A 12461-nucleotide genomic window follows, 5' to 3' on the forward strand; every position below is an offset into this window, starting at 1 on the left:
GGTTTCAATTTCATTATCCTAGTATTGTACTGACAAGAGACACGTTTGCTTTCTAACTACTGCGATTCAAGTGATTCATGATGAAACTAATGACAAGTATCTTTGCATTTGTGTTTATTAGATATTCTGAGCAAATTAAATTTGCCAAACCATAAGTTTATAAAATTAATTAATAAAACAAAACCTTATATTGGACACTCAGAGAAGACAGGAAGAATTACTTATTTCATATTAAATTGGATCCTCAAATTGGGGACAGAATATCTGTTGTGTTATATCTATGAATATGTAAGTGACCGAGTTACATAACTAAGGGTGGAGGTTTTTGCTGCACCAAACTTTAATATATACATTAATTTTCCGTCGCCTTAGTCCCTGATAAATCAGGGATCGCCACAGTTGAATGAACCGCCTACAATAAACATAATAAAAAGGTAATACTTGGGTAATACTGCAAATATAAATTTTATTCATTCAGTCATTCGGCTTAGTCCCTTTATTCATCAGGAGTCGCCACAGCAGTATGTAGCGCCAACTTATCCAGCATGTTTACATAGGGAATACCCTTGCAGCTGCAACCTAGTACAGGAAAACATCCATACACTCTCACATTCACACACATACACTATGGACATTTTAGCTTACCCAATTAACGTATAGCACATGTCTTTAGCCTGCTGGTGAGCGTCCAGAGGAAACACACGCCAAGACGGAGAGAACATGCAAAATCCACACAGAAATGCCAACTGACCCAGCCTGGGCTCTAACCTGTAAGCTTCTTGCTGTCAGGTGACAGTGCGCTGAGGCCTCTGTGCCACAATATATTACTGAAAATCTAAATATACAAAAATCCTTTCCAAAAAAGAAAGTATCCATATGAAAATATCCAAAAATTCTGACATTAATAGCACAGACATTTTTAAAACACAGTTTGTGTGCTGCTAACAGGTTTTCAGCCTGAGGGTTATTATTCCCTCCAGAATGAGGGAAGCTGTAAAACCGTCTTTACTCGGGGTACTTTTTGTAGCAGCAGGGGCATTTATGGTATTTAGAGGGAGGGGAAGTAGTCTCAAAGGGGGCAGAAAACATGTCACAAAAAGTAGAGAGGTAACTAAAAGAATGCGTCCGATTCAGCGAGCTACAAGCCCTTTGCTAATACTGTACAAGGTAAAGCTGTCAGAATGGGCATGAACATCTGAAGAACAGGCCTTGAAGCATCAAACATTACCTTTTATAGCTCTGCTGTGTCAAAGCACACAAAGAGGAAAAAAACTGTTTGAGGGGTAATGATACAGAAAGAACAAACGTGGAGTCACACACACACACACCTAAACTGTTTCTAAAGACCCATCCACACAGCAACAGATTTAGATCAATCCAAAAAAGATTAATATCATTTCAACCTTTCATCCAAACAACACAGCATTGTTGCTTCTCTGGAAAAAAATTTAAAAATTATATATATATATATATATATATATATATATATATATATATATATATATATATATATATATATATATATATATATATATATATATATATATATATATATATATATATATATATATATATATATATTGGTTAATGGGTTACAGAGTGATAAAAATAAATCTCAAAATCAAAATGTCAACTTTGGAAAATGGTGGTCACTAACACGTGACCAGGAGGAAGAACCCCACATTTAACAACAACAACAACAACTTACAAAGTTATGTTTGAGCTGCAAGTTTTATATTATTTTTATGCTAATTTTTGTGTTTTACGTTTTTAGCAATAACCTGATAGTGATGTATCAACTAGACAGCCAACTGAAAAGCATTAACAGTTACATATCTCAGAATTTTTCAATTCACTAAAGTGTCACCCGCTTCAAATGTTATCACTCGATTGAATGGGCATAATCAGCTGATAGATATGGGCCAGTAGGAGCCTTCTGCACCTGCTGGTAGGCTCAGAAGGCTGTTATCATCCATCCACATGGTTAATCAGCCATACTTATAGAGAAGACTCCAGTTCCAGATCGTTTTTTACATTTCTGTTATGGTTGGGTTTAGGGATGGGGTAGACGTTAATAAAATACAATTTATGGGAAATTATTAGTTAATTAGTTATTAGAATAATAATAATTATTATTAGCAATTTATGTATGCATACCTGTCAACACTCCAGATTTTTCCCGTATTTTGCAATTCTATCCTGCTATCATCCCATAAAACGTATTTTCAGTCTTTCTCTGAAGAGTGCCAAATAAACATTAAAGAGCTAATCCTTCCTATACGCAACCCATACAACCGAACCACAAGGGGACACCTCATTTATTTAGGCATGAAAGCACTTTAAAATAAATCTAAAAATGGCACTCCATAGTGATAAATAGATGCGGTTTCCCAAACTTATTCTGTACACGAGATTTAAAGCAAAGTGAAAGTCTGGGTTTTGGGTGCGTGTTTGAACTGACATATTCACAAAATTAACAACAACAACAACAACAACAACAACAACAACATCTAAAGATGTCGATATTGTTTTTTTTCCCCAAACACAACAAATTTTGTCCTAAATTTGCATAAAATGTTAGGAAAGCAATCAAATGCTTACATTATAATATTAGAAGTGTGCATTTAAATGACACCTCTGTTATTTAATGTAATCAAATGCAAAATCTAAATAAATAAGAGTTTTATTCGTTGCTCTTTAATCAGAAGATGCAGGTTATACAGTGAAGAACATATTAATGAGATTTGATAACTTGATTTTTTTATAATAGCTATTAATTTAAGCTAAACTTTTTATAATTTATTTGCTGTTAATGTATACTATTATTTTTTCCTTTTGTAAATAATAATAATAATAATAATAATAATAACATATTACTTTAATTGTTTATTTACAATGAAACAGCTCCAGATGAACATATTTAGTAATTTGGTGATTTTTTTGGTGCGCATATCCCTTATTTTCACATCCCAATGTTGACAGGTATGTGTATGTGATCTATAGTTGATTACTCACGTAGATGGATGATAACAGTCTTTTGAGTAGGTGTGTCAAAATTAATTGTTTCTTTGGTGCACTGCGATGCAGACACAGACAATTCTGTATCGGTTCAGTAATAATCATAACCGGTTATTATGTACTGCCGTCATTTACCTCATATGCGCTCTGTTGCGAGGGAGATGAGCGAGGGGATATTCACAACACTCCTGGCGCAATCTTCACAATTTCACTGCGTGTGTGTGATTTCTGTACAGTCTTTCACTGACACTTACAGCAGAAGCCCCTATTTCTCTGTGATTGAGGGAATAAAAATACTCCATTTCTCTCTTTCTCTCTCTCTCTCTCTCTCACACTGTGGCCCATTTCACCTGTTGGCGCGACTTTTCCTCCCCTCTCTTTTGCTCTCGACTGTATGCATTCCCGCGGCTGTATCTGTGCATTGTCGCGGGAGCCGACCAGATTTCATGTGGTGCGGGAATAAATATCCGAATAAAGTGCGGGAGCGATCGGTAACTCTGGTGTAATTTTAACAGGAGTGGGCAGTCTCACAATATCGCTCCCGAGCGAGCGACCAAGCAAGCGCGCGTGCGTGTTTGTTTGATGCTGTCTATGTTTGTGTATGAATGAGAGACCGTGTGGTGCTGTGTGTCCCTGTGTGTGTGTGTGTGTGTGTGTGTATGTGTGTGTGTGTGTGTTTTGACAGACAGCTTGTCATAGCCACCCCCAAAACACAACATATAAAGCATAGTCATTGCACCGAGATATCAAATTGAACCGAATCGATGACATTATAATCATGACCGAACCGAACCGTGAGACCAGTATAGGTTCACACCTCTACTTTTGAGCCTACCAGTAGGCGCAGAAGGTCACTATTGGCCCATATCTATCAGCTGATAACCACTGATAATGACGATCAAGTAATAACATTCTAAGCGGGTGAGGGTTACCTGTTTTTGTCTGTACTAAAGAAGGACTTCACCTGCATGCTCACTACATTTAGTGATTTTAGTGTATTATGCGACTCTGCCTGCGTTTGTTTACATTGCCACATTTTATTTTAACCTAGTTTCTTGTTTCCATCTTGACACGCATTTTTTAATGATACGTGTTTGGGCGCACAACTTTTAAAACGCACAAATAAATTTAAGTCCTAGCTAAATACTGTTTTAAACGGTACCACATTATTAAATGGATTAACAAGTTCAAGTATGTAAGTAAACACAAACACATCTCTAATTTATCCACACACACTCTCACATCACATATTGTAACAAAAAACACAAACCAATGCACAGACACACAAAAAGCTCAGCATGGGGTCTGGTATGTGGGCTGCCAGCCAGAGAGTCAACAATTAACCAATCAGACTGTATGGAGACAGGCCAAGCATATCATATGACCTTAATAAGACACTGAAAACAACAGAGAAACTACTGCATGTGTCACACTCTATTAGCATTAGTCAGATAATATTTCTGTAAAAGACTACAAAGTAAAACAACAATGGATTAAACTACTTCGTGCCACCTGTCTTTTTTATTGAAGAACTTCTAAATTGTCACAGAATTCAATGGATGCATAAATCTTGTTTTATTCAATCGATTTAATTATTATACTTTAAAGTGAAAAAGAGTAGTTAAGACATCTATAAGATATCTAACATTAAATAATATTATATTGCTTTAATTAATCAATTAAAACATCAACCAATGAACATTTACTCAAGTTGGTCATTACATTCATATGACTTGTCAAACTTTAGGTTAGTTCTTGATTAGTTTACATGCGTTAACATCATTATTATTAATTTAGGTATCAGTGCATGATTGTTTGTTTACTCCACCATTTTAATACAATTAAAAAGTTAATATATTAAGAAAGAAATTTATCTATTAAAAGGTGTATTAATTAATAGAATGATTGAGGTTTTATCTGTGATGTTTGTTGTATTGTTTACTTCTATTTCACCCTCAAGTAAACTCTAATAAAGACTTGCCTGTTTTCTTGTCTCTTTTCCCCTGTCCTTGTGGCTGGTGCATTGGCTTTAACCTGTAAACAGAAGTAACAACTTAATTCACCTCTAACACATGAAGTCCTTCAGACTCACAGTAAAACAGAAGCATTTGGGAGCAGCTCGGAGGAAATCTCAAGAGGCGGTGACCATTCCTGAACAGAAAGTTGTGCTTCTCCCCTGGGTCCTATACTCCTTTCATTTAGGCAACATTGCAAATGTCAGTCAGATGGAACTGGTGATCTAATTAGCAAAGGATTTCATTAATTTGTAATCCACATGCAAATAAGAGCCAGAGAGTCATAAACACCAACTGATAGAAGAATTATAATTCGTTTTAGGTTGAACTGTCCCTTTAAGAATAACAGAAGTAGAGAAATGGCAACAAAAAAAAGGATCATGTAAACGGAGCTGGGATTTAAAAAGCAGACATTGTGCAGGATGACATGATCCAAAATGAACTCTGCATTGCATGACTTCAGATTTTGGTTGTTCAGTATTACAGGAACGGAGAAGATACACTATAAAAGAATATCTGTAAATTAGTAGTTTTCTGTATTTTGTGGTTCATGTTTTTTTCCCATAATGCAGTTCAAAAATATAAATGGGATCTCAATCTTTCTTTCAACAACTTTCAACCTTAAAAAGTTGCAAAAAGTGACTATTATTGACATTTTTAATGTCTTACAGTAATATATTTTCTGGGTTGGTGTTGTATATACAAAAACCATGTAATAAACAGCCAGTACATTTTCTGTTATTTTACACACTTATTTCTGTATTATTTCATATACATTATATTATTTCAAACTACTAAAATGTCATTTTGTTAAACTGTAAAGTTGCATTTTTTCATCAAAAGTCAGCAGAGCAGAGCTCAAATTTACAAATTGCAATTCACAACAGTAAATAAACAGTGAATCACAAAATACAAAATAAGTTCAGAGGCTACATCTAGTGATCTGAAGCACACAGGAGAGGCCAGAAACCATAAAATCCTTTGAAATTTTTTTTTTTTTTTGGCACAGCTAGTCTGAGCTTAAGGCTAATACCTTGTCGGAAAAGTGTGGAAATTTTTGCAAAATAATGGATGACTAAAGTCTGATAAGCAGTCAGAAACAATTTAAAGCCATTTAACTGCTTTGTCTCCATTTTCCTCACACCCATATCCTCTTAATATATTTTTTTGCATTTTTGATGATTTTGGAAATGGGACTTTCAGTCTCTCTCATTCTAGAGTCTGATATGATTTCCTTTTGTGGTTAACTTTGCAATATAAATCATCTTTTCAAATATTTTATCACCCTGCATCCCACGACTTGATGCTCACTGTAACTAAGCAGTGCTGAGTCTGGGAGGCCAAATGGGAAAACTATAGTTTGTTGCTGGAAGTGGTGTTAGTGAGGCCAGAAGGGTGCTTACCCAAAAATCAAAAGATTTGACTGCAGAAAAAAAAAAGAGATAGCTTACTCAAAAAGGAACTTTTACTCCACTCAAGTGGTTCTAAACCTTTATGAATGTCTTTACTCTATTAAACACAAAACAATACATGTAAAGAATGTTTAGAACCAGCAGCCATACTATATTAAATCTTCCATTGTGTTCAACAGAACAAACAAGTGGGTGGAGAGTAAATGTTATTTTTAGATAAAAAAACCAGTATGAAAATGCAGCCGCTGTTCTATCTGACAGAATAGAAATCACATTTTGCACCATTAATACATTATTGATGTATTAATATCCACTTTTTAGAACAATGTGCATGTAACCATGCTGCTTTCAGGGAGGTACAACATGATTCAATCTATTATGAGTGTAATCTGTAGGGAGAGTCAGTACCTCACCCCGGCCTGGCCGCTGATACTGCTTCTGTGACAGTTTTCTTTCCAAACCACGTATTTCTGAGTCCAGCTCTGCCTCAAATTGGTTCAGTTCTGACACCAATGTTGCCTGCAAAACAGCATGAAAACCATGTATGTATTAGCTTCTTTTTTATTTGCAGCCACGAGACTGGTAGCACAATTTTGAATGTAATTTGTACACTTAGTTTGATATAAATGGAACTTTGACAGTATTTAAAACAAAATGCTTAAAAAAAATTACCATGTTGTAAAAATAACCTGTACTTCTTTATCAACAGTATTAAAATACTTTTAAAGATTAAATAATAATAAATAAAAAAAATCCCTATTTTTAATACATGTCTAACTTCAATAGCATTACATATGAATTGCATCAATATGAATACAATAAATAGATTGTCAATGCAATAAATGTCTAAAGTGGATATGTAGATGCTCACCTCTATTGATGGAGATTGAGACTGAGGTTTCACTGAAGTGTGATGTAAAGGCAGCTGCGATTTAGATCTTAGATACTGAAAAACAAAAATCATATACCAAGTGAGACTTCAAACTATTTTGAAAAAAAAAGAAAAAAAAAACCTAAACTTAATTTACAAAATGTAGATCATAAAAAATGTCATTTTCAAATTAGAATGATTTCTAATTAAAAATATACATACTGCATTAGAACAAAAACAATGCTTTCAGTAAATGTGTGCTTTCAAATTAAATGGTTTAATTGACATTAAGATTTTTAATTGTTTAGAATTGACATTCAAATAAAGGTGCAAAAATCAGGTAATGAGCTGCTAGTATATTTCTGTCATTGTAAATTTTTATTTATAGTTTTTCTTTTGAAACAATTAAAAAGTTCTAAAATGCTATTAAAAAATGTAAACCGAAACTCTCTGCAACATTTGAGTCAGGGTACAATGTAGTTGAGGGCCAAAATGCAGTTTATTAATAGCTTAGTCAGACAGGCAATGGTCAAACAAGAGCAAACATTAACTTAAGGGTATTCCAAAAGCGTAGTCAGCAAAGCAGGCAACAGTTGGGACAGGCAGTGAAACAAAACAATGAATAAAGCAAAGATCAAAAACAAGAAAGACAAGGCAAGGAAACCACAAGAAATGTTACAGAGGAACTAGATTCAGCCCTGTGTGTGTGTGTGTGTGTGTGTGTGTGTGTGTGTGTGTGTGTGTGTGTGTGTGTCAATGTGAGGTGCATTTATAGTCCTGGTAATAAGTCTATGATGAGCTTCTAGCTGTGTGTACGCGCAATCATGGAGAGAACTGGAACTGGTGTGTGTGAGGTGCATAATGGGATTTGTAGTTCTCCAGCGATCTGCAACCGCTATAATCGCTGCTGATTGTGACACTCTTATAAATTAATCAAAAAGTACTGGAAACTTTTTATTTATTTATTTATTTATTTATTTATTTATTTATTTATGTGTGTTATTTTATTTATTTATAGCTTGGGAAGTTCTGTGATACCCAAATTGTACTGGCCAAACTTATATTTAAAGAAAGACAGACTTAAAAATCAACAAGTAGCTACAGGACTTTACCACTGAATACCATTTCATGTTAATGAGCCTTTTTAACTAGAAAGATTTTAGCATTAATGATTTTACTAAAGCTGTAGGCAAGCTTAAGGTTTTCTGCTTTTATTGGATATATCTTGGCAGATGATAATCTTACTGAAACCAAGTCAAACGTCCAAAGCCAATAACTAAGACATAATAAAGTGATCTTTCAAATATGTTAAAGAAGCAAAACTTTAACTAATGAATGAGCTGACAGCTGTCACGTTGTAAGAAATGGGTGTCAAAAGAGAATTAAGTGGAGAAAGATTGCTTCACAACCTGAAAACCATGACTGTTAAATCACACAAGCAGTTAACAGGTTTAAATATGCATCACAAGACAGCCCTCCTTCACACAGCTCCACACACTGAGATAAAACAATAGATTCTTTTATTCTCATATTCACACTGAGCCAGACAGCAAAATCAGTTTTAAACACCGAGGGCAATCCTTAAACATCTTAATCTAAGAATATTCTCAAAGCTAATAATCCAAACCTCTTTTACTTTATTTATAAAGCGCAATTAAACAACAGTTGTTGACCATTGTGCTTTACACACCTTGAGTTATAAATTATCAAAACTAGACAACAACAGATAAAACAGCATGTAGTGCAACCAACATAACACAAAAAAAAACATGTAACGCAGCAGAAACCAAGATAGACAAGATCAATTCCCTTGCAATTTAAAAGCTTTTCCCTTTGAACAAGGATTTATCAGTGTTTGTTTAACAGACATTGGTAGCCAATTCCACATTTTAGCACCTACTACAGAAAATGCCCAATCTCCATTTTTCTTTAGTTTGGATCTGGAGACTTCAAACATTTTCTGGTTTGACAACATTAAACATCTGCCAAATACTTCAACAGTAATAAGATTAGAAAAATATGTCTGTCCCTGACCATTTAATGCCTTAAAAACATGTGGTAAATTTTAACTCTGTTCTTAAACATATCTGCAACTAGTTCAGAATGCAAAGGATGGGGGATAATGTGTTCATATTTGCAGGTGCCAGTAAGGCATTTTGGACCACTTGTAGACAGTTAATATAGAATTGGCCTATACACATTAAGTTACAACAGTTTAAGCGTGATTATTTAAATGCATAAATAATATCTAAAATAATAAAATATAATGAAAATTAACTTTGGCTAATAATCTCAAATGGAAAAAACAATATTTAACTACAGCATTTACCTGCTTGTCCAATAAGAAGGGCAGAATCAAGGATGAAACCTAGATTTTATTTTTTTTTACAGATGGTGTAATGTAATCATATAGATTAGATTTGATCCAGCTTGCAAGAGCCGGCTTATGGTGCAAAGACAAATGCCTCAGTCTTCTTCTCATTTAATTAAAAAATGTATATATATTGACATTCAAGCCTTAACCTCAGACATGCAGATAGTGCACATAGCCCAGCATTTTGCTTGAGGCACATAGATTTGCATGTAACTAACTACCTTGCGGTCTTTAAAATCCATGATGATAGAGAATTCTATACAGATGGTGCTTAAAATAATTTATAAAACAGTTCCATCCCCAGATTGTAATTGTATGAGCCATGTTTGAAGTTGCTGCAAATTTTTCTAAAAATACCCATTTAGTCTTTAATATATGCATGTATGGAACCGTTCCTAGAAAAGCAATTACAAATTCACTGTAAACTACAGCTGTCTAAGTCATATCTCATAGTTGCCCGTCGACATATTTCTGTGCCATGTAAGACTGTTTCTGTATAAAAAATGTTGTCATGCATTCTTTCCGTTTTATTCATACGTAAAGCAATTTCTGGATTGCCTGTCATGATTTTGCCAAGTATGATGCGGCCCTGGATTAAGATCTATGTTGATCCTGGAACATCATTTTTGTTCGAAAATGTAATCTGTTTAAAGCTATAGGGGTACTAAACCCAACCATAACTGTAAATTATTCCCAAAATCAAAGGAGTTAGGGTTTTCTGGAATAATAGTTTGGTAACAATGATGCAGAAGTGCATAACTGTAAGCCTAAAGTTAACAAAAACTGTAAATGTATTTCTTAATACTGATTGGAATGTTGTTTTAAGATGAACAAAGATGCTAATCCAGGAACAAGTCCTACTTGGTGAAGTCAGGTTGGCGTTTCTGCATCACCATGACCAAACTAATGTGTACAAGTAGGAACCAGCACTGCAGTCCTCAAAAGTCCATGATGCAAGATCTCATTTAAATAATCACAGCTATAGGCCAATTTGCACGACTCCACCAGAAGCAGAAAGACGTACATTGGGTTTTGCTTGATTAAGTTGATACCCCTGTTTGTGTTGTTTTTAGTGAAGGTTAGAAACTAATACATCTCTTTGTGTTAAAAGACACCGGATCAGAAATGGATTCCGACCATGCTACACAGCATCTGATGATAAATTCAAAACATGTTTACTGAACTAAAAACTGAAATTGTACAATAGCTGTCCACATTATCATCTTCAGGCTACTCCTTTTCATATGATTTTGGAACTCTTGGAGCACAACATTCCATATGTTCTGAATCGTATAAAAGCTTTGCCAGACTGACATCATTAATTTAATTTAAATTTAATTTTTTAAATTAAATTTAAATATAAACACTATTAATTTGAGTTACTTTAAAGTTCCCAAGAAATCAAAACTAACCATATGATTTCGTTAGCTCAACTAGTCTTGTGGTGACCAATTCATCTGTACCGGTCATTAAGAAAAAATAAATAAATAACAAAAAAACGTAATCTTTAATTAAAATCTGAAAATGCTCACCCTGTCCTTTTTTTTTTTTTGCTAAATTGTCAGATTATGTACAGTATATATTAGGAATTGGGCGTAGCTAACATATTCAACTACAACTCTCCAGCTGTCAGTTTTATAAACAAACAGAAATGGTGAGAAGGAATCTGTTGTGATAATTCTACCGAAACCATTTTGCCCATATTTCTGAATGAAATACATAGTTTAAATCCATTTAGCTTGCAGTAGAAAAAAAAACAAGCCACACCCATTTAGTTTGTCTAGGAACTGAATCATAATACGAAAAAAGTAACTTCAATAACATGCCCGTTTTAAACTGCAGGGTTTAATATAGAGTTGACCCGCCCATTATACAGTATAACAGTATAATTGGTTTAGGAGGACTTTCCATGAGGATTAGGAGTGTGTTTATGGTGTTGTTGGAACCACATTCGTGAGATTAAGTGAACATCGATTAATTTGACAAAAGTGTGAAACAGCTATGATATAGCTTTTATATGTTTTAAATGCTGGACAGGCACAACCACTTTCCCCAAGGACATTTTAAGTAAACAAGTGTCAGGCAAGTATCACAGGAGCAAAACAGACGCAATGCAATGCATCGTTGTCTAATCTGTTGTCATACACAACAAGCTCGATTAACCCTCACAATGTATTGTTTTTCCTGTTTATTAATTTTGTATTTTGGGTTCTACAGTATATTACCTCAATTTATAGTTTAATTGTAAACATAATGTGCTCATACAAATTATATATCTTTTTGTTTTGTTTTGTTTGTTTACTCCTCCGCTATAAGTTAAGGAGGTGTTTTGAGAAATATGAAGTACTGTAATTACACATGAAAAAGTCTGAAAAATCTAAACACTGTGTACTAAAAAAGTAAAACAAACTGTATGAACCCTGACCTAAGCCACACTTTTACAAGCTTTAATAACAGCAATAAAGACATTGCAGTATTGCATATGGTGTTTTGATTTATGCAGTGTTCAGTCTAGCCCATTCACAAATTGGCAAAAGGTATAGTAACAAATGCTTTCAACCAACACAATAATCCTATGGACGAATAGCACACTAAAAAGGTTTAGAAGTATAAAAATATATACCATCTGTAAATAAAATGCTCAGAGTATACAAGTACACCCCTCACAAATCTTTCTCTTACAATTGATATTTTTAAAAGGAAGATATACAATATTATGTTTGTGCCAGCTTGATCTCACGAGAAAACGTAAGTATTTTATGTTTTGCTAG

General features: G+C 34.1%; 1 protein-coding gene across 23 annotated transcripts in view; it reads right to left on the reverse strand.

Moving 5' to 3' along the window:
* sorbs3 (sorbin and SH3 domain containing 3) overlaps nucleotides 1-12461 on the reverse strand; it is an 81894-nt gene that overhangs the window by 17088 nt on the left and 52345 nt on the right. For all 23 annotated transcript variants that reach the window (XM_087263281.1, XM_087263276.1, XM_087263271.1 and 20 more), the window contains 3 exon segments: nucleotides 7317-7391; nucleotides 6854-6964; nucleotides 5000-5052 (listed from right to left, as the gene is read on the reverse strand). In XM_087263281.1, the coding sequence (XP_087119407.1) occupies nucleotides 5000-5052; nucleotides 6854-6964; nucleotides 7317-7391 (239 nt within the window).

This window comes from Danio rerio, chromosome 8 (genome assembly GCF_052040795.2).
Source record: "Danio rerio strain M-AB ecotype USA chromosome 8, GRCz13ab, whole genome shotgun sequence".
NCBI lineage: Eukaryota > Metazoa > Chordata > Actinopteri > Cypriniformes > Danionidae > Danio > Danio rerio.